This window comes from Cucurbita pepo, chromosome LG08, assembly GCF_002806865.2.
Source record: "Cucurbita pepo subsp. pepo cultivar mu-cu-16 chromosome LG08, ASM280686v2, whole genome shotgun sequence".
Taxonomy (NCBI): domain Eukaryota; kingdom Viridiplantae; phylum Streptophyta; class Magnoliopsida; order Cucurbitales; family Cucurbitaceae; genus Cucurbita; species Cucurbita pepo.
This window is the reverse complement of record NC_036645.1, coordinates 3273422-3296502: the sequence shown is the minus strand read 5'-3', so window position 1 is coordinate 3296502 and position 23081 is coordinate 3273422. Positions and strand designations below refer to the sequence as shown.

General features: G+C 35.3%; 4 protein-coding genes across 7 annotated transcripts; 2 read left to right on the top strand and 2 right to left on the bottom strand.

The window, feature by feature from the left end:
* Positions 1 to 259: 259 nt before the first annotated feature.
* LOC111799633 (peroxisomal membrane protein 11D-like) lies at positions 260 to 3540 on the bottom strand. Of its 2 annotated transcripts, none has more exons than XM_023683054.1 (8): positions 3393 to 3540; positions 1735 to 1947; positions 1515 to 1589; positions 1359 to 1433; positions 1195 to 1275; positions 1035 to 1109; positions 755 to 928; positions 260 to 459 (listed from the first exon to the last, which is right to left on the bottom strand). In XM_023683054.1, exons 2-8 carry the CDS (start codon positions 1924 to 1926, stop codon positions 424 to 426), a joined length of 708 nt encoding a protein of 235 aa, XP_023538822.1. In that variant the 5' UTR covers positions 1927 to 1947; positions 3393 to 3540; the 3' UTR covers positions 260 to 423. The 2 variants fall into 2 exon arrangements, with proteins under 2 accessions (XP_023538822.1, XP_023538821.1); XM_023683053.1 differs by having other exon boundaries at positions 3425 to 3540.
* Positions 3541 to 4068: 528 nt separating this feature from the next.
* On the bottom strand, positions 4069 to 7750 carry LOC111799604 (vacuolar protein 8-like). 3 transcript variants are annotated; one of them, XM_023683008.1, is made up of 4 exons: positions 7545 to 7750; positions 7278 to 7439; positions 7068 to 7154; positions 4069 to 6070 (listed from the first exon to the last, which is right to left on the bottom strand). In XM_023683008.1, exon 4 carries the CDS (start codon positions 6027 to 6029, stop codon positions 4350 to 4352), a length of 1680 nt encoding a protein of 559 aa, XP_023538776.1. In that variant the 5' UTR covers positions 6030 to 6070; positions 7068 to 7154; positions 7278 to 7439; positions 7545 to 7750; the 3' UTR covers positions 4069 to 4349. The 3 variants fall into 3 exon arrangements, with proteins under 3 accessions (XP_023538776.1, XP_023538775.1, XP_023538777.1); XM_023683007.1 differs by having other exon boundaries at positions 7278 to 7750; XM_023683009.1 differs by having other exon boundaries at positions 4069 to 6065; positions 7278 to 7750.
* A 3449-nt stretch (positions 7751 to 11199) lies between these two features.
* Positions 11200 to 16980, top strand: LOC111799744 (ribosomal RNA small subunit methyltransferase, chloroplastic). The gene is made up of 10 exons (XM_023683203.1): positions 11200 to 11493; positions 12070 to 12219; positions 12481 to 12537; positions 13430 to 13528; positions 13863 to 13958; positions 14378 to 14462; positions 14860 to 14912; positions 15069 to 15152; positions 16330 to 16440; positions 16523 to 16980. The coding sequence occupies exons 1-10, from the start codon at positions 11251 to 11253 to the stop codon at positions 16586 to 16588; spliced, it is 1044 nt and encodes a 347-aa protein (XP_023538971.1). The 5' UTR covers positions 11200 to 11250; the 3' UTR covers positions 16589 to 16980.
* A 1304-nt stretch (positions 16981 to 18284) lies between these two features.
* On the top strand, positions 18285 to 20177 carry LOC111800011. Its single transcript, XM_023683585.1, has 2 exons — positions 18285 to 19234; positions 19613 to 20177. The coding sequence occupies exons 1-2, from the start codon at positions 18665 to 18667 to the stop codon at positions 20063 to 20065; spliced, it is 1023 nt and encodes a 340-aa protein (XP_023539353.1). The 5' UTR covers positions 18285 to 18664; the 3' UTR covers positions 20066 to 20177.
* Positions 20178 to 23081: the final 2904 nt, after the last annotated feature.

Sequence of the window (23081 nt, the reverse complement as noted above, 5' to 3'; positions counted from 1 at the left end):
TTGTCCACTTTGACCTATTACGTATCGTCATCAGCCTCACGGTTTTAAAACACGTTTATTATGGAGAGAGTCTAGCCCTATTCCAACCAGTGCCTCACACCGACCGATGACATGACTCTGATACCATTTGTAACAGTCCAAAGAAGACTATCTGATAGCGGTAGGCTTGAGCTGTTATAATAAGTCCTAAAATTCACTCCCATCATTATAATTTAATCTCAGGAAGAATATCAGTCTATATGATAATACACACAAGCAATTTCCAGAAGTTCACGATGAATATATAAAATTTTGATTTCACCCTGAAGTCAGTGAATGCAGTAAGGGTTACACAGGAAATATGTATTTTTTTTTTTACACATTCAAGTAGCTATTAATACGAATATAGCATTCATACTCTTGAGTAGCAAGGAGTGTCTGTCTTCAGGAGGCCTTGGACTTTGGTGCTGATGGAAGCAACTGCATCCCAGAAACACAAACTCTAATAACTAAACGTATTCGTTCATTCCATTTTAATCCATAAACTTTCAAATATTTCATTCTAACCTCGAGCTTTGAGCTTTACAAACAAATCCCTTTTAGTCTATATCGATAACTTCGTTAAATTCTTCTTTTTTATTTTTAAGAAAAATGCTCTTTAGTGACATTTATGAGCATCAATGTTCAGAGATTCTTCCATATTTTTGCCCTATGGATGCATTTAAGTTATGATATCATGCTGAAAAAGGGATACTGATGAAGAATCAGTGAGTACCTGATAACATGATATCAGAGAGGTGACGAATCCGAATGCTCCCGTGACACGAGGTGTTACTTTCTTAGGAGCTAACTGAAGCAGCCCGATTGCAACAACGATATCCATGGCGGCTTTAATAAGAGCAAGGGATCGCTCGTTCGATTGCCGAACCTTCACTTGGTATTTCTCATCCTAGATCAATTCAATACACCCAAAAAAAACAGTACAATAAAGAGGGTGTCCAAGAGGGAAACAGTAGAATGTTTAGTTCATTGTTGAGAGGGATAAGATAACATACTTCATACTTGTTCTTGTTCTTAAGATCCTTCTCCAGCTTTTTCCTAGCTGAGGAAAGCCTCCCAAGCTCTCCAAGCTAATACACCAAGGAAAGATAAAGGATATCAGTTGCATCAAGTGAAAGACATAATTCAATGCAGGTAAGATTGGGAAACACTGACCTCAACCAATGTGGAAAATATTGATGAACCCATCCAACAGAACAGTGATATCCTACCGATCAGCTCGGCACGTTCTTTGTTCTATCGAAAAATACGTGTCAATGCTGATAATAGCCATAAAGTTGATACAAATAGCAGACATTTAGCTGGAATTTGAGTGATACCTTATAGATGCCTGTCCTGCTGAGCCAAACAATTTGATCGAGAAATAGAAACGTCGACAACAAAGCGTTTTTGCACTGTATGAACCATCGAGTTAGGACGGGATTTGAATTAGAATGATACAAGTAAGTAAATTCTAGAAGTTTATAAAATCATACCTTCCCTAAAAGAACAAGGGGAAGAGGTGTTCCTTGGGCAGGAGGGCTGATTAATCCATGCAAATCATTGACAAACTACAGATGAACAACAACATTCAAACAGAGAATAATTTAGACAAGGATTAACCAAAAGGGTATGCTGCAAAATATGCAAAAGAAGCTAGAACAGCAACACAACAAGCCAAATTCTTCGGTAGTATAAACGTGTCGAAAAGCAAACCTTGAAAAGACGAAAGACTTTGCGAGCTAAGGAAGTGGATTTATCCACATTCTGTGCTGTTCCAGGTTCTCCATTGCTCAAGAATTTAGAGCCATATTGTATAGCTCTGCAGATCTTGTCTCTGGCTTCAGCCTTATTGAGATACAGAACAACAAGGGCAAGTTCTGCTCTGGTTACATCCAATGTGCTCATCTCTAAAACTTATGCATGCACCTTCAAAGGATAACATACAGATTTCAGGTGGCTATTTAAGAAAGAGAAAGCTTAACGCAAGCTATGCATATCTTGTTTGATTCTATTACATTTGGTTCACAAGAAACACGTAGAATATTAAATTCTAGGTAGATGGCCACTATGGATTGAACTCGTTCCCTTTAAGCTCTTTGTTTTTGTCCCAATAAGGCAAGCTAGGAAAGTACAACATCGAGCTCGTCTCAGAGTGATGCTTAGGATTGGATTGCAATTCTACTAATTATTGTAGTTTTTGGGCGGATTGATCATGCCTATCCTACATTAGTTAGCGGTCCAGTCTCTATGTTCAAGTCATTTTAGTTTAGCTATAACAGCCCAAGCCCACCGCTAGCATATATTGTCCTCTTTGAACTTCTCCTCAAAGTTTCTAAAACGCGTCTGCTAGAGAGAGGTTTCCACACCCTTATAAGGAATGCTTCATTCTCCATTCTTCTCTCCAACCGATGTGAGATCTCAAAATCCACCCCCCTTCGAGATATTGTCCTCTTTGGACTTTCCCTTTCGGGCTTCCTTTCAAGATTTTTAAAGCGCTTCTGTTAGGGAGAGGTTTCCACACCCTTATAAGGAATGCTTCGTTCCCTGTTCACCTCTCCAACCGATATGAGATCTCACAATCCACCTCCCTTCGAGATATTGTCCTCTTTGGGCTTTCCCTTTTAGGCATCCCCTCAAGGCTTTTAAAATACGTCTGTTAGGGAGAGGTTTCCACACCCATACAAGGAATGCTTCGTTCCCCGTTCTCCTCTCCAACTGATGTGGGATCTCACAATTCACCCCCCATCGGGGCCCAACATCCTCGCTAGCACTCGTTCCCCTCTCCAATCGAGGTGGGATCTCACAATAGCACTCCATAGACTTTTTAACATCTAACAAAGTGCTTGAGCTAGTTCATAAAGTATGTCTCGAAGTAAGATCCGAACAGTATTAGAGCTGTTCAATTTGGTCTCAGATAAGCTACAACTACCAGATTCATTCCAGCCATCTCATCAAACAACTTTCTAAGAGAAAAGAACATAAAAACGAAAAACGAAAGAAACAACAACAGGATGGGGCATCACATCAGCCCATTCCACTTCATAGAAGCTCGTGCACAGTGAGGATTACTTATGGTTCTTTAAGCCTCTCCTTTCCTTCTTAACCAGAAACAAATCATGTGAAAGAAAACTCACAAGAAACACAGAAATCTAACCATTCTACAATAATCTGAATGAGTATTGGCTAGAACAAGAAGAACAACGAAACCACAAAATCCAAAGAATCGATGAGAATTGCCTCAAAATATCCACCAAGAACATGAAGGAAAACAAACAAATCACCATGATTAAATTCACAAAGAAACCTATCTAGGTCTCTGAATATCTGTACAAATAATCACAGAAACGGGATTCTAAATCACATAACATTACCAAAAACGAAGGATTCGTTCAAGAAAAATTACAATATCTAGTGATTCTGCTTCGTTTTCTCTGCTCCGTGTCGCTGAGCCTCTCAGTATCAGTAGCTTCCGTATCGCAATTTCCCGCTAATGAAAGATGATAAACAGAAGAGGAACGATAAGGGAGTGTTTGGTCCTCTTCCTTCCGAGACTAACCAACAAAAATATCGCAAGGCCACGTCAGCCAGACGCTTGCTTACGTGTCACGACCTCATGGTGGAATTATTCTGACTTCTGTTTCTAGCCGTTGATGATGCCTCCAATCTTTCCGCGCCCGATCATGACCGTCCGTTTGCGAGCGAAAAAAATATATTTTTATAACATGCCACGTAAATTTAAATTTATTTTATTGTTTTTTTTTTCAAAGATGGGATGAGAAATTTAAATAATTTGTGTGATATTTAAAAGCCTACGAATCCAATACCTTTTATAAATATTCATAAAATACAAAAAGTATATTTATTTATCAATTAAATTATTAATTTAATTTTTTATTTATGAAAATTTTTATTGATATCGATATTTTATCGATATTCCCCTAAAATTGAATTATGATATAACATCGATATCACTATTTTCAATAGTTTAGAGATCTATTTAAAAATTTAAATATGTTAGACTTATTTGATACAAAATTAAGAGTTCGGTAACATAAAATAGAAAGTTTAGGGACTTATTAAACTTTTATTTTAAGTTCACAGACCTAACACTTGTAATTTAGAAGAATTCTAAATATTACAGAGCAAAACGGAGAGACACGGAGGGTTCTTGATGCAAATTCTCGGCTCATATCCTCACGAACAAGGAATCGAGTTTTCTCTCGTCGTTCGTACTCGAATATATACAATCCGCGAAAATTTGATCAGCAAGATCCAACAAAAATGACGAGCATACGATGGATGGAACGATGAACGACTCGGTTTTTGGTTTATTTCCAGCTGAAAATACTCAAATTCCCTCTTTCCAATCTGTCTAATAGCTTCTTAGCACCAGGAACCTCCATTTCTACAAGTTTCTTGAGATACCCAATTGCTCCATGTGATATCATCAGCTTCTTGCATTTCTTACTCAGAGCAAGATTTACAAGGCAGGCGACAGCATATTTCTTAGCTGTGTTCTGTGGATTTGAGTCCAGCAGCATCACAAGATTTGGGACACTATTCTCTTCTTTCTTCACTTCATTGCTGTTTTGGGACAGTACCATCAAGCTCGCGATGGCTTGTGCTGCCACTTCTCGGACGCTGTTCGACTTCGCCTCGAGCATCTTGATTAGTGGAGGAACGAACCCCGCTTCCCCGAGTGTCTTTTTCATCTCTGGTGAGCTGCTAACCACGCAGATTGCTGATGCTGCTGCCTGCTGAGCACCTAATGATCCTGCTTTAAGGACACGAAGTAGACATGGAAGAACGCCGAGAGATGTTAGAATCTCGGTCGGAACCATGCTGAGGAGATTTCTCAGTGTCAATATGGCGGATTCTTGGGTTCGTGTGTGGTTGATGTAAACTAATAGGCTTTGTATGCCACCTTCTGAAATCACAGACATTCGTAGCTTTTCACTGCCTGTAGTGAGGTTTTGCAAGCATTCGGCTGCGTGTTCCTTCGACTCTGAGAGAATTCCGCTACCAAGGAGATCGATCATTACTGGAATGATTCCTTCGTCGGCTAGAGATTGCCTAACCTCTGGAATAGCTGACATGTTCTTCAAAGTGCACGTTGCTGCCGACTGCAACACGGGGTTGCTGGTTCGGCAGATATCGATCAGTGGCTGAGCTCCTCCATGGCCAACGATTTCGCGTGCAGTTTCGACTGATGTTGATAGTCTTTGGAGGGAAATTGCAGCCTTTTCTTTACAAAAAGTGCTTCCAGACTCGACAAGTCGAATGAAAGGTGGTAGAACACCCTCTGAAATCAGCCAATTTTCGCAACTCCGCGATTCCACAATCGAGCAAATCGCCATTGCTGCTTTCTCACGAATGCAGGGCGATGTTGCAGACAGCAACTGGATTAGAGCAGAAACGTTATTACGTCCCAAGACGCCGAGGACAGTCTTTTCATCCTCTTTCATGACCTCGACGAGGCTGTCGAGAGCTCTGTGCTTGGCTTCCAAGTGCCCAATTTGTAACCGGGCGAGCAATTCCCTCACATTTCTATGGTCAATCGACTCGGGTTCAGTTGAAGTACCAGTTACGGATAAAGGCAAAGCAGGCTCACCCAGCACACCGATCTTGATCAAATGGCCACAGTCTCGCAAATTCAAATCCAACTTCCCGGATAACGAGTCGAGATCATTCTGCATTCTAAGCTTCCCCTCATACTTTTCCTGCAAACAGATCTCCGCCAATTCAATTGCTTCTTCCAACGTTTTCGAGATAGCCTGCAATTGCTCTTTACAGAGAGCATTCTTGGCGAAAAAGGGGTGGCTAGACAAATCCGATATACGAGACGGGATTCCCTCCATCTTGGAAATAATCATCTTCCACCTACCGAGAAACACTTCGACCTCCATAGCCTTACGTAGAGCTACGGGGACCAGCTCTTGGGCATGTAACAACCAATCTTCAGCCAGCCGAGATTCTCCCCGACGTCCCTTTACACTAACCTCCACCATGATTCTCCAAATGGAAATGAATTGAGCAGTACAGAGCTAAACTATCAGAACAAATTCAGACAAAACAGCAAAGTTCAAGACATGATCCAAGTGACAAACAGGCAAAATACAACGTTATTCAAATCGAAGGACATTGGAGAGGTTGCAATAGACACAAAAATTGTATTTGAGCTTTAAAGAAAAGCCAAACCGGCACATATTTTCTGCTGAAAACAATGAACAGACAACCAAACAACAGAAAACTAGAGTACAGTATAGCTGCCATATGAGTTATCTTCTCTCAATCAATTAAATGCAAAAGTATTTTTTTGTGAGATCCCACGTCGGTTGGAGAGGAGAACGAAACATTCTTTATAAGAGTGTGGAAACCTCTCCCTAGCAAATGCGTTTTAAAAACCTTGAGGGGAACCCAAAAGGGAAAGCTCAAAGAGGACAATATCTACCCGCAGTGAACTTGGACTGTCACAAATGGTATTAGAGCCAGACACCAAGCGACGTGTCGGTGAGGAGGTTGAGCCTCGAAGGGGGTGGACAAAAGGCGGTGTGCTAGTAAGGACGCTAGGCCCCAAAGGGGGTGGATTAGGGGTCTCACATTGATTGGAGAAAGGAATGAGTGCAAGCAACAATGCTGAGCCCCGAAGGGGTGGATTATAAGATCCCACATCAATTGGGGAGGAGAACGAAACACCCTTTGTAAGGGTGTGGAAACCTCTTCCTAGCAGAAGCGTTTTAAAAACCTTGAGGGAAAACCCGAAAGAGAAAGCCCAAAGAGAAAAATATCTACTAGGAGTGTACTAGCGGTAGGCTTGGGCGAGATGAGTTGGAAGTCTACCTGAGCTGTATTCCCATTTTTCTTTTACCATTTGATATCATAAGGAAACTAGCTGATTATGGATTGAAAGAGAAACTTCACTTTGAAGATAAGACAGTGTATGAACTTTTTCCTTTCAATAATGAAGAACAATAGTAGGAATCTTGGGCTGTTCATGATATAAATAAATTAGTTATTTCAGATGGGTCCAGCCAGTAATAGAATACCTTCAACTGATATGATTTCCTTTAGAAATTGAATACTTCCAGCATGATGAACATAATAGCCACCATATGCAATTGCTACTCCTCAACCTGTAAAGAACACATCGAACCCCATCAATTAATCCCCAGATAAACACTCAACCACAACAACAAACAAATCCTGAAAGATCAAACAGGTAAAAGGCAAGCAAAAGCGAAATTTCAGCAGCAAACCTTCAAAACTCAAGAACAGTAAACCAAGTAAAGCTTGATCTGCAAACGCTTTTTCAATAGCAGCGATTCAAGGAAAGCGTCTGATCTTGAAGAACCATTGCTCGAATTAAGAACGGGAATCGATCCAATGAACAAACTCGAAGATTCAGGAAAATCCAGAAGCTACAAAACGGTTGTTAATTTGGGGAAAAGCGAAAAACGTTCGAAAAATCATCGCGGGAAGACGACGAAGCTAATGAACAGGAAAAGAGTGAAAGGACACAGTACCAGAGGATCGAGAAGCCGAAATTTGAAAAGGATTGAAGAAGAATCAGAGCTTTTTTGAACAGTAATAGACACCGACAAGGACGATCGCATTCAAAAATCAAATTTCTTGAAATCTCATACCAATTTCTCTCTCTGGTCGGAGGAAATTGTTAGCCCCACTGTCGCTTCGCCTCAGATTCTGACTCGTAAACAATTAATTTACTATGGGATTGTTGGGAACGAGAGGCAACATGGATGTTTGAACTTTAATATAACCGTTTAGTTTTTGGGATATTTAGAATATTAAATCTAAAATTCTTTCCAAATAAAAAAAAAAATGTTAAAAATAATGCTGTGATAACATGTTAAGAATAAAAAACATAAGTAAGATTGAACGTCCGAGATATATAGGTGGGATCAACTGCTATCAGATATTGTAATTATACCTCAGATTCACCGCTATCAGATATTGTTGTTCTCTTTGGGCTTTATGTTTCGGGTTTCCCCTTAGGGCTCGTGGGATCTCACAATCCACCATTTCAGGGGCTCAAGGTTTTAAAACATGTCAGCTAGGAAAATTTTCCTTTCGAGGTTTCCCTCAAGACTTGTGGGATCTCACATTCCACCCTCCCCTTCAAAGGCTCAAGGCTTTAAAACGTGTTTACTAGGAAAATTTTCTTTTCGGGTTTCCCCTCAAAGCTTGTAGGATCTCACAATCCACCCCGTTCAAGGGCTCAAGGCTTTAAAACGCGTTTGTTAGGGAAATTTTCCTTTCGGGCTTCCCCTCAAGGCCTGTGGGATCTCACAATCCACCCCCTTCAAAGCCTGAAGGCTTTAAAACGCGTCTACCCGAGAAATTTCTCTTTCGGGCTTCCTCTCAAGGCTTGTGGGATCTCACAATCCACCCCATTCAAGGCCTTAAAGGCTTTAAAACACGCCTAATAGAGAAAGGTTTCCACACGCTTATAAATGGTGTTTCGTTCTCCTCCCTCCCCAACCAATGTCTCACAGATTCAATCGTTCCAGCATGGCTCCACTGATTGTTTTTCAACCGAAGCATCCAACAACGCAACCTAATTCTACTTCACTAAGCCTCGTGTTCATATTTAGGGAATATTTGTTTATTTAATGAAATTAATTACCAAAATTTCTAACTTAACTTCAATTATTAAAATGTAGACGTTGACATAAATATTAAAATTTTAATTTTTTTAAATATTCATAAATACTAATTTTAGAAAAAAAAATATATTTATTTAATGGGATTAGGTTGAATCTATAATTCAAAGCATGTGTTGTACTCATTATTAATATTTTTTTTGGTGTTAAATAAAAAATAATAATTAATTAATTTAAAAAAATATTGAATAATCGCATAAAAATATAAATGAATATTTCCTTTATCATCCTTATAATAAGGAGCATGTGAGAATTAAATTATGATCACTACTTCATCATGTTTAACATTGACTTTTATAATTTAATTATAATAATTAATTTACTTTAAAATAAAAATCTCAAAATAAATGATAATATTATTTTTTTTATATACTAAATTAATTTATTTTATCCTCCAATCAATTTTTTCTCCTATTTTTAATTGGACGGCTAGGATTTAAACCATCGCTTGGGAACCATCGGTCAAGATTGAGCCCATTTTGAACCTTTTCTGGCTCCATCCTTATCGACAGATGACGTGGCAACTCTACCACGTGTGAAGCCATCCGTACGTGTTGCTTTCTTTTACTCCACGTGTGAGAAATATCACTACTGGTCTTTCGGCGGCAAAAATCAATATATCTTAATTTTTTTTATTGTATTAATTAAAATTAAAAAACTAATAATATTTGTTTAACTAATTAAATTATATAAATATTATTATTTGTTGATTTTTTTTTTATTGGAAACATGTGGGAACATGTAATTATATATTATTGACAATATATATAAAATTAATAAAAATATATTATTTTTATTTCTCTTAGTGGTAGTGGGAGTGGTAGGTAATGGCAGAAAATAATAATATGAAAATTAATAAAAATATATTATTTTTGTAATGAGAATATTAATATGAATAAATTAATTTAAAATAATAGTAAATAAGCAAAAAGTCCAATAATTTACCATTTTTTATTTTCAATAATTCATGATATTAGTATATTTGATTGAATAATTATGCATTAATGTTCTTTTTTTCTTATAGCGCATATTTTCAAATTCACTAATATTTTAAAAATAATATATAGTATAAGACGGTTGCTCGTCTCGAAAGCCACTGTAGATTGAGATTTCTATAAGCCGAACAACGAACCTGTTATTATGGTTCGAGATTGATCGCTCTAATGATTGAACAAAATGGATTAAGTTTCGAGAATCTATATTAGATTGTCTTTTTTATGGCGTATATGGGTTGGGGTGAAATTTTGTTTTGGACCAACCTGAGATTTCATATTAGTTGAGTTGTAACCCGAACAAGTTGAATAGAGTTCACAACTCAACCCAACTCAACACTTTATTCTCGGGTTGGATTAAATTGGGTTGTCAGATTATTTTTTTAATTATTTAGAAAAATCTACCATAATAATAATTATTTATTCCATCATTAAAATTATAACAGTTAAAAAATTAAAAAATTAAACTTTTATAAAAATAAAAAAAAAATCCTTATTTTTAGATGAAAACGGTCAGTACTTTGTTTAAAAAATATCACTAAATTTACAAAAAAAAAAAATTAATAATAATAATAATAATAATAATTAATATTCTTAATTTAAAAAAAAAACATCTTTAAATTTTTTTTAAAATACATTTTATTATTAGTACTACGTTTTAAAAATAGTCCTCAACCTTTCAAAACAATATTAAAATGTTTATAAATAATTTATGAAGTGTATATAAATAATCTATATATATAATTAATTTATGGATGTTAATGCTGTGTTAAAAAAATTTATGGATATTTTTTTAATTGAGTAATAATAGTAAATATATAATTAATTTTTTTTAAGTGGAAGAATATTAATGAAACTTATTAAAATTTAAAAAAAATATTTAATTTTTTTTTAAATCAAACTAAAAAATTTAAAATAAGATCGAAACAACTATCAAACACGTGTAAATTATTCATAAAAAAACATAGATTTATTTATTTATTTATTTTATTTTATATTATAGGATACCATGACACATAAATATACACAATTATATGATATGATAGTGTCGAGTTTAAGTCACAATTTTAACCTTCCATAATTATTATTCACCATCTTCTTATTTCTTCTTTTTTCCAATAATTACTGCTACTATTTACTTGTTTTCTCAGTTTTTAGGTCTAATAATATAGTTTTACTGTGGTAACCATTTAGTAACTTGTAATTAACTTTATTGTCTACTAAGTCAACTCAGGTAACTAATTATAACCAAATTAAGAAGTCCAAATCAGAGATTAATTAACGTAATTAAAACTCATAAAAATACAAAATAATAAAATATAGATTAAAATATTTTTTAATACGGTACTAATAATAAAAAAAATTTCAAAATTTATTAAAAAGAACTACAAAGAAACTTTTTAAAATTTAAATGTAATTTTTTTTTTAATTTGTTAAAAATTAAGAGTATTATTAAGATATTTATAATTGGAATTATCTTACTATATATCGCTCCAAAATTCAGGGACACTTTTATCCACGTTCGTCCCCGCTTGGAAGCCGTGGAGGGTGAGAAAATGGCAGCACCGCCACTTCCAAATCTCTTCCTCCCGCCAATTTCCCCTACGAGCTCTCCGCAGAGCCCTAAATTCTGTTTTCCGGCGACTACTCCCACCGTCAGCGCACGGCGGGCTACTCCGTTCGTATCTTGTTCTGCTGCTACTGTGAGAAAGGGGGGTAGAGTTAATCCAGATGATTATCATTCCACTCTAAGAGCTCTCAATTCCAAAGGCCGCATGCCAAGAAAATCTCTCGGCCAGGTCTGTTCTCCAACACTGCGTTTATCTGATTGTCTCCTAGTTATTTAAGTGATTTACGATGCTAATTTCTTTTATCTGCGTTTGGATTACTGGGAAATTGGGAAATGTGTGTGGTAAATTAGTAATGGCCACTTTATAATTTGTGTGGAAATCTTGGTATAGGAAATGTAGAGTCATTTTCTCTATTCGATTACATGCTGGAATTCAGGAGGAAGCCTTTGTTCTGGATAGCATTTAAGAATTGAGAGGACACCAAGTATCTGGATAATTTTGGAGGGATCTATTCTTTATGTATTGATGTTTTTCTTCACGTAAGTCATTAGGAAATTACTTTTTTGGTGATCAGTATTGAGGCTTCATTTCTTGCTAATCTCCACAAAAGCCCCTGCCCAAAACTAGGGAGACAATGAGGTTTGAAGTTTTAAATGAAGATGGGACATTCGAGAGTATTATTAGTAAACTGCAAGTTTGATTTGATCCTCTCTCAAGGATGATTAGTCATTGGTTGGATTGGACCGAATTCGAAGTAGCCTATGATTTCCTTCCTTCACTTGTTGGCATCTTTTATGTTTGCAGCATTATATGTTGAACTCTTCAATTAACGAGCAGCTGGCTGCTGCAGCTAATGTTAAAGAGGGCGACGTGGTATTGGAAATTGGGCCCGGAACTGGATCGTTAACCAGTGTCCTTATTGACTTAGGTGCTACAGTGCTGGCAGTTGAGAAGGTTGGTTTTTTTGTTTTCTGTCTTATGATTTGATTTCTGTAAGGCTTCGATCCACGAGTCCAGATGGGAGAAATGGATGTTGAAGTTAACTATGCAAATAACGCTCATTTCTAACATATACATTAAATCTGGGAATGTTTGAATCTTCGAATGTTAGATTGATTGAATTTTTGGTTCTCAGATGCAAGTTTAACTTTTACTTCAACTATCCACTCTGATATATAATATCTGTCTTATTTTGGATTTACTGTTTGGGTATAGGATTCATATATGGCTGCTCTTGTAGATGAAAGATTTGCTGGCACAAACAGATTGAAGGTAAGTTAAATCATTTTTTTTTTGGGGATAACATAGTAGGATTGCTGATCAAAATTCTGTAAGGACAACAACATCTTACATGACTAAGAAGATCACTCCTAGAAATTGGTATTTCATTTATTTTTTTGTTAAATTCTCACAATGAAGTCAATTAAGAAAACTACTGATAAGATTGCTGGCCATGTAACTAAGCCAATCTTTTATGCAACACCTGAAGTTGGATCTTTAAATATTCTCCATTCACCTAGCACACTTTTATAATTCTTTTCTTGTAACAACTCAAACCCACCGGTAGCAGATATTGTTCTCTTTGGGCTTTCCCTTCCGGGCTTCCCCTCAAGGTTTTAAAATGCATCTACTAAGGAGAGGTTTCTACACCAAAGAATGTTTTGTTCCCTTCTCCAACCGATGTGGGATCTCACAGTAATATCTACTAGCGGTGGACTTGGGCTTGGACTGTTACAAATGGTATCAGAGCTAGACATTGGGCGGTGTGCCAGTGAGGACGCTGGCTCCCAAGGGGGATGGATTGTGAGTTCCCACATCGGTTGGAGAGGGGAACGACACATTCCTTGTAAAGGTGTAGAAAACTCTCTCTAGTAGTCTCGTTTTAAAACCTTGAGGGAAAATCCAAAGATGACAATATCTGCGAGCGATGGGCTTGGGCTTGGGCCGTTACATTTTTCATATCACTAAGAAATGCTTCTTGTATGGTTGCTTAGTACAAGTTAATAAAATTGATGGTGCTGGGAATAAGATATTTGTTCTTAGTTCTATGTTTATTACAAGCATTTTTGAATATACTGGATTCATACATGGTCAATATAAGTTTTGCCATGTCCATGTCTTACAGTGTAGGCAATGTTGTGACTATCCCAACTGAATCATGCAGGTTCTAAACGAGGACTTCACGAAATGTCACGTGAGTTCACATATGTCGTCATTGCTCAAAAGTATTGAGTTGTCTGATTCAAAATCACAACCTGCAAAAGTAAGTCCATCTGCTAGATATGCTTCTTAACTTATCACATTTGATTATTTTGTATCAGAATATGCCTTGTGCAGTAACCATTTTCCTGTGGTCTTTTTGTTATGCAATGGTTCTCAAGTTCTTGCATATTTTTACATAAGTCAAGAATGAATGCTTAAGCTCCATAACTTTCAATGGTGTCATGAAGTTTTTGTTTTGCTCATAAAATGTTTGTCATGTTTGTATACGTTGTTCGGGAAACTCAAGCATGTTTTAGTTTATGCTCCAGAAAGTGTATCCATTTGAAGTGAACTATTTTATTCTAAATTAGCTTACTTGAGTTTCTTGTCTGCAGGTAGTCTCCAACATACCATTCAATATAAGTACAGATATAATTAAACAACTTCTTCCAATGGGAGACATTTTTTCAGAAGTTGTTCTTTTACTCCAGGTAATATTGCTTTTTGAAGAACAAGCTCTGGATATGATTGGATCCTTGTTGTTTGTGGTTAATACTTTTTATCTGTTTATTTTTAAAACCTATTTTTGTCATTCAATAAAGGGGGAAAAAAAAAAAAACAAAAAAAAAAAACAACATTTCAAACTTTCAAGTTTCAATTATGTGTTTGAAGGGGTAATTGCTGCTTCTTTAGTCAGGCTTTATACAGTATTTCTGTAATCAGCTATGAGATTCTTTTGAAAATTTATAGATAATATCAAAGGCAAGATACCATGCGCATGCATGTATAAACTATGATAGACTTTCAGATTATTTTGTATTCTAGATTATTCGGCTGAACCCGCACTATTTAAACCATGATATCATCAGTCATTTTCACAGCTACCATGAATATGTGTTTAAACTATCAGGAGGAGACAGCTCTACGCTTAGTGGATTCATCTTCGGGAACATCTGAAAAACGCCCCATCAATGTATTTGTGAACTTTTATTCAGGTATCCTACTAGTTCTACCCTTTCCAAATTGAAACGTCGATGTTGTTTGATATGTGCTGTACATGTTTTATAGCCATCTTCTAAACTGATTATAGATATTGTTCACAATTTTGTATTTTACAAAATTTATGAATGCATTAAGATCTCCATCTTCATTTGGTTGAAGACTAAGAGGAACTTAAATGATTGATTACATGATTCAAATTACTAAACCTTAAATACCTACGTATATATTGTTTTGCTACATTATCTTACTGAAGTTGGAGAAAAGTTTCACTCTTATTATTTTGTTTGATGGGTCATAATGATTTAAATATACAAAATTTGAAGCTTTGTTTGGTAACCTACAAATTTTTATGAAGTTATTTGTAAGATTTCTCTTCCATTTCCTTTATAGATCCTGAATTCAAATTTAAAGTTCCAAGGACAAACTTTTTTCCTCAGCCTAATGTAAGTAATTTCTCATTTATGAGATATCTTTTTTTCTTTTTCTGTTTATACTTTCAACCCCATCCATGATTTGATTCTTCTGGAAAATTTTGGTTTCTTAAAGAAAAGGCTATTGAATGGTTGAAGTGATATTTTCATTTGTTTACGATTTTATAGGTTGACGCAGCTGTTGTATCTTTCAAGCTGAAGCAAGCTGCAGACTATCCTGCAGTTTCCTCCATCAAGAGCTTCTTCTCAATGGTTATATTTCCTTCATGGCTTCGTTAACATAAACAAATTTTGCTCTTAATTCATATATATTTCTTCTTCATTCTTGTGAAAAACTGGGCTCAACCAAATTCTTAGTTTCACAATACCAAGCTATATCATTTTCCTTGGATCATTGCTATTGCATAAAATTGTCTACAACATAGAGCATGTTGCTATACTATAACGCTGTTTTCTCTTGTATTCCTCGGCCATCTTGATCTGGTTATTTCAAGAGAAAACATCATAAAGGACAGTATCCCATATCTAGCGGTGTTGGCCACTAGAACATAGATGTGAGGAATGTTGAGGATTATTGGGAGGGAGTCCCACGTTGGCTAATTTAGGGAATGGCTATGGGTTTATAGGTAAGGAATACATCTCCATTGGTATGAGGCCTTTTGGGAAAACCAAAAGCAAAACCACGAGAGTTTATACTTAAAGTGGATAATATCATACCATTGTAGATGTCGTGATTCCTAACATGGTATCAAGGTCATGCCCTTAACTTAGCTATGTCAATAGAACCCTCAAATGTCGATGAGAGCCTCGAAGGTGTAGTCAAAAGTGTCTCAAGTGTGTCGAACAAAGGGTGTAGTTTGTTCGAAGACTCTAGAGAAAGAGTCGAGCCTCGATTAAGGGGAGACTGTTTGAGGGTTCCATAGGCCTCAAGGGAGACTCTATAGTGTACTTTGTTCGAGGGGAGGATTGTTGGGCGGGAGTCCCATATTGTGGCTAATTTATGTAATGGTCATGGGTTTATAAGTAAGCAATACATCTTCATTAGTATGAGACCTTTTGGGGAAACCGCAAAACCATGGAGCTTAAGCTCAAAGTGAATAGTATTATACCATTGTGGAGAGTCATGATTCCTAACAAGGAAGAGGTTAATCTTCTTTTGGGCTTGCCTTAGGCATCTTTGGACTCACGGAACCATCTTTCAAATTGAGAGAAAAACCGTTCTCGAAGCGGGCAAACATGGCGAGCTTCGGCTCCGGCTCCGGATGACACCTATTGAACCACTTTAGAGTGTGCGCGCTTTAGTTTTCGTATTTTGCACTATAAAATCTTTTAAGTAATGAACTGCACCAATTTGTTACCGCATTGAAGTTTGTTTGTTAATGTATCCGCTACTATCCTTTAACAGGCTTTGTTTTGTTAATGGATATAGGTTAACTCAGCATTCAATGGCAAGCGTAAAATGTTACGAAAATCGCTTCAACACATTAGCACAGCCCTCGAGATAGAAAGAGCTTTGGAAGATTGTAGCCTTCCAGCAACTGTAAGGCATATCTCTGCTCTGCCAATCTTCTAGTTTCCTCAGAATCTATTAACTCTTTTCTTTATATATGGTCTGTTTGCAGTCAAGACCAGAGGAGCTAAGCTTGGATGATTTTGTTAGGTTACATAATTTGATTGTGAAGCAGTAATACCTGAGGCATTAACTGGAAGAGATACTCAAATCCAAGTTCCTTCAGGATGGCCTGTAAAGGAGGTTGGAAGGAAGCAACTGAAGGTGTAAAAGGAGAAGTGGACTGAGAAGGAAAAGGAGGCTTCCACAAGCAGCTTGACAAGAACCAATGCAAGCTAGGTAAGTCATTTATAGCTAACTTTGTAGTCACTGTTCATTTTAGAACGAATCGATGCCTTTTCATGCTGGTATGATGCGATTCCAGTTATATTAGTGATCAACGACGACCATAAGTAAAATTCTAAATTATTACATCTGTTCGTTTTGTTGGTCAAGTCCATTTATGGCCTCGTTTATCTTTGGCTCACGAGTTCATTGAGCAGTCATAGATTCAGATTGTTCAATTTTAAAGGGCGTTTGTTTTGAAGAAAAGAAGAGGGAAATCTTTATTGCACCCCTTCGTTTTGTTGGTCAAGTCCATTGGCTCACGAGTTCTTTGAGTAGTCATTCAAGGGTCTTGATAATTCATATTGTTTCCCTCTAAGGGGGCGTTTTTTTTTTTTTTTTTTTTTTTTTTTTTTTTTTTTTTTTTTNATCAATTTTTTAATTAAAAAATTTGTAAAAAGATATGATTGAGTATGGAAACATATATCTATATTTTGTATTAAAATTCTTAGAGCACAAAACATAGTTTTTTTTTTTTTTTTTTTTTTTTTTTTTTTTTTTTTTTTTTTTTTTTTTTTTTTTTTNAATGGATGAAAATACTTTAATAAAATAATTGGGTAGTTAAGTGGTAGTGGTAAAATACTTACATGACATTAATTTAGTAGTATTTGCCATAATTAATGAATAAGGGCAAAAAGGTAAAATTACATTTAAAATATAAAATAAAATAATTAAAAAGTGCTATAAAAACTGGTTTTTTTGGAAGATATTATTTATGCAAATCTCAAAATATTCTTAATTAATTAATTATTTATTTTGTAATAAATACATCGGGTGTAAAAACTTATGAAGGTAGCTTCTAATATAACGTTGAATACATTATATTAAGGAATATTTTAAAATATTTAAATAGATATTAAATATTTCGTGGTCAGTCTTCTACGAGTTTAGTATAGGATTTTCTATTAACATGTATATACATGAACGATCTTGATTAAATCATTTGTCATAATTTCAAAGTGGGTCGTATTAATAGTGTTACTAAAATAAAACTTCTAACCTTATCCATACACCGTAATACTATAGTTTATTTCTTGAGCGTGATTGTCTTGTTTATTGACTACGTATTGTTCAAATTAAAATTATTAATAAATTAAATAATTAATTACAAAGATTTATGATATAAATCTCAAAAATGTCCATTAAAGACGTGTTATCTATGGTTGCATGCCCATGACACGTCATACTCATTTTACTGCTTTCATGTTATATTACTTTTTTAAGTTTATTTCTATTATATGATTGTTCATAAAAATCATATCTAGCTTTGAAAACGTGACTCGAGTCTCGACCATACATCAATATTGTCCACGAAATTTGATTGTAACACGACTGACTTGTTCACTAGATTAAAGCAAGCGCTACACAATCGCTAATCGAGCTGACAAGAAAAGTCCGATTGTGATACGCACCACACACGTGAATCGACTAATACAATAGGAGACAACTAAAAAAGCATATGACATGTCTGATTAAGGATGTCGAAAACTACAAAACAAAATCACATGTCTTTTCAGCTAAACACGACACAGTTCATCAGCCCCCTTTCAAGATCTCACAAAATCTCAAATCCCCCACCATTTTTCTCCTCCTACATGGATTAAAATAAAGCAAAAAACGAAGCATCCTCCTTACCTTCATCTTCTTCACTCCTTTTGTCTTTTTCCCTCTGAATCTTTGATCCGCCATGGCCGAGCTCTGACACCCATCAGAGCTTTTTCGACCCATTATCGAAGCTGCCTCCCACTTTCCTCTTTCAATCGATTTATATATAAATCCATCACTCCCACTCACTTCACTCACTTAAAATCAATTCAATTCCATTTTCATTGCTTGATTTAGTAATTCCTCTGTTCTTGAAGCTGCTTCCATGGCGGCGGCGGCGGCAGCGGCAGCGGCGGCTCTGTCATTTTCCCCTTTTCATTTGGATCACGCTGCCTCGACCAGAATGCTGAAGGATTTTCTTCAGGAAAGTAATGGAAATGGAGAATCGAAAACGGCGTCGTTTGTTAAGAGGATCTCGTTTCCGTCGCTGAAATTGCGAAGGATTCTTCCGAGAAGCCTTTCGCGGCGGCTGTCGGGGATGAGAGAGAGAGATGAGAGAGAAACCAGCGGCGATTTCGTTGTTAAAGTAAAGGACATTATTCGGTGGAGATCGTTTAGGGATTTGGTCGACGAGACGGCGGAAATGGCGGCTCCGCCGCTTGATTTCGCTGATTCGCCGGGTCGTTATACGGCCGCCGCTACTACTACGACGACCACGACGGCGACTAATAGCAACAGTTCGAGTTGGTGCGAGAGCGATTTCACGGCGGAGGATTTGCCGTCGCCGTCGTGGAAAGGTTGCTCCGACGACGATGAAGCGGGGAAAGTATATTTCTCTTGTGTCGGTGAAGATTCGTCGGAAACGCCCGTAACAAACTCAGTAAACGACAAAAAGGTGAGCAATAATTGAGTTCTTCGCACTTACGATGAAAATGGTCTTTTTAACTTTCTTTGACTTTTCATGACCGTTGGATCTGTTTTATTTTGCAAGCAAATTGTGAACGGTGTGATTAGATAAAATTTTTCTCACAAGACTAGATTCGTCCGTAGAGTATCACACTGGGACTGAAATTAAATATTTAAAAATAGGGTATTTTATTTTTATAATAATAATAAATAATGTATTTATTATTTGATAAAAAATTTACAAATGAATTATTTATATATATATATTTTTTCTTATAATAAATAATAAAATAAATTAATATATTTTATTATTTATTATAATTAAAAAAAATTAAATTATTTAACAACATTTTGAATCATTTTCCAGGTAAACTTATTATCCCGTGACAATAAAGGCGAACAAAGTGCTCGACGACTATTAGAACGTATCGACGAAACAATTTCATTATCACGAAGTTACAAGTTAATGGAACTGTTTCAACAAGAACGTCCGTATTATCGAGAAAGTGAAGACGATGAAGAACGGGATAATAGCACGGGAAAAGCTAAAGAAGACGGAAATGAGTTGTTTCGACGAGAATTCCCGTGTTATCGAGACAGTGAATACGACGGAGAACGAGATAAATCGAACGGAAGTGATTTTGGATGGATTTTGTCACAAAAGGGAAAGGAAAATCTTTGGAGAGAAATGGAGAGAGAAGGGAAATGGGGAGTGTTTGGTAACGAGGAGAGAGAAGAATTGGGATTAGAAATTGAAGGGGGAATTTTTGGATGTTTGGTTGATGAAATTATGCTTGATATTTTCCCATTATCAGTATAATTTTATTTATTATTATTTTTTTTTTTATAGAGTCAATAATTTTTTTTTTAATGCATACGGGATTAAGAGGACTTGACCTTGGCTCTGCTCGGGCCAAGGTCCCTCAATGCAACGTCGCATCTCATCTTGTTATCTCGATTCCCATCGACAGGGTTCATATGTCTTGACGCCATCATAACTCGCTCGATCATGCCACCGAGAATGGGCCCGTGTGTCATTCATCTCATCGGGACTTCCCGAACATCCATCCATCCGGGTTCTATCGAGGCATTGGCCCTCCCGTGTCCATGCCGAGTCGTTTACGGATACCATACCGGATAGTGGGTGTATGTAGCAACCTCCAACACGCGGGCTGGGGCGCAATATCGGCACACACGTGCCATCTGGTACTGTCCTTCAAAAACCAATTTCAAAGGAAGTCGCCCGAGACACTCGTTCCAGCGCGCTCGCTCACATTGTGACACACGTACGTGTCGCAGGGTAGCTCACTTAGTCCACATGGCCCAAGGGTGGCAGAAGGGAAAGCTCAAAGACGACAATATAAATTATTTGCAGTAGAATTTCTTCCCCGACGTTCTAAAAAATGAGAATTTTACAGAGATGGAAAATGAAAAACGAGGCGGGGACAAGATGGAGAAATCTTCTGTATCCTCATCTCGCCCATCGACATCTCAAATTTATGAGTCAGTTTCATGAATCGTGAATTAAATTATTTCACATAAAATAGTTAATTTCTCTAATCGAGCTCAAACTCAACAAATGCATATACAATTATCGAGCTCAATTGAGTAACACCGACAAATAAACGTAGGTTAGAAATTGCAGTAGCCACAAAGGAACAAAACTTAGCAGTCAGTAGTTTAGACACGTACAAAGCATTGTCTTGAAGACAACTATTCGATGGGCACGAGTTGCAAGGAGATTACAACGATCGTTTTAACATGAACGATCACTTTTGATAGAACAATAGCTTGTAACTATCCATATCCGATTCGAATCCTTTTATACCAAATTTATTTTTAATAAAAGTAAAATATTATTTTTTTAAAAATTAAAGATTTGTAGATCAATTTAAATTATATTAAAAAATTAAAATTTTAATTTTAAAATTGGTTAGAAAATAAATAATAAAACAAAATAATTATGGAATTAAATAAAATTAATATATATATATATATATATATATAATTTTTTTATTTTGAGAATTTCAATCTTACGAAAAAGATTTATTTAATGTATAATGTACAAAATAATAATAATAATAATAAATAAATAAATAAATAAATAAAGTCAAAGGTAATTCATTAATGTTATAAAAGCCATGCTTGACGTTTTAGCAAAGCCTTTATTTGACTCCTCCCCATGTGAAATGTCTTCTTTGCACTTCCTCCCAAGCTTCCAACTCCCTTGGATCAATCAACTTAGTATCGTGAAATTTTAACCAATCGTACGATTAGAAATGGTTGATGTTCGGGTTAAATTGAACCATAAAGACAAACATAAATATAAAAGATCGGGACAATCAACGATAATAAAAAAGTCTAACATAAAATAAAATTGGACCATCAAACAAGAGCGAGAAAGAAAATTTTAGGTCGAAGCTCAAGACCTCCCGTTGACTTCCACCGTGCCCTCTACCGTGTAAACCTGACAAACCTCAATTTGATCCTTTTAGGAGCGAGAAAGAAAATTTAGGTCGAAGCTCAAGATCTCCTGCCGACTTCCAGTGTGCCCTCGTTTCCTGTAAACCTATTCCAGCTCAATTCGACCCTTTTTTGACCTAATCTCGAAGATCGTGTGATAAAACGACATCGATGTGCAAGTTTCTCACAACAAATTTTACCATTTTTTTTTTTTTTTTTTTTTTTANAATATTTTGTTAATTAATGATATAAATATAATATAAAAATTTGTTGGAGTTACCCTATGAGGTCAATGTACTAAGCTAAAGACCTAAAATTTAAATATATTATTGCTTGTTATTAAAACAATCACTATTTTCAAACTTTATTTTATTTCTCCGATCCCTATGATACATTTATTTTAATGGTCTCACTTATTTTACAAAATTAAGTAAAAAATAATATTATTCAATTTAAAAAATAAAAAATAATATTAATTAAACTTTAAATTGCATTAATATTTTTTTTCTATATATTTATCATTTTTATAATATTAATTATTTTACGAGATTTTGTCATTTATTCGTTTTTTACTAATTTTTATTCTTTTAATATTATATTTTATTTTAGAAGGTTGTTTTAATTAGTGCTGTAGTTGACTTTTTTTTAATTAATTATAATTTAAATTTTGTAATAAAGAATTTTAAATTCTTGGTTTTAGAATCCAACACCTAAACGTAGTGTCTATATCAATTTTTTATTTAATAAATCAAGAGCATATTAAATTATTATTTTTTTTTTTATGTAAAATGGTTAAAATTTAATGATTAAAATAGGAATTAATTTTATTTAATTCCTTGAGAATTAAAATAAATTTCAGACCTAAAATCAATTCATTTAAAATAATAATTAATCATTTATTAGCATTAATCCTCCGTTATCATCATATTATTATTATTATTATTTGAAATACATTTTAAATTATTTTGTTATTTTATAATTTTATTTGACAATATATAATTTTTTTATTTACAAAATTGATAAAAAAAATCTAAAATAAATATGCATAAGAAATAGAAAAAATAAAATTATGAGGACAGAAATAAATAATATAAAAACTAAATTTAGACCAACATTTATATTTATATTTATATATTTATGGAAATTCCCTTTTCATAGGTATTAATATTCATACATTTTTGGATAAATTAAACTGTGAAATTTGTAAATTACTTATCTACCCTTGTCTCGAATTTCCTATTTTGAAGTAGACGCGGCATAAGAGTTTTTATCCAGTACGCGCAAATCCACAGCATCAAGTGCCAATGTAGCCGTCAGATCATAAATAGAGATGATCGAACCGTCCACATAATGCACGTTTTTCTAAATCAATC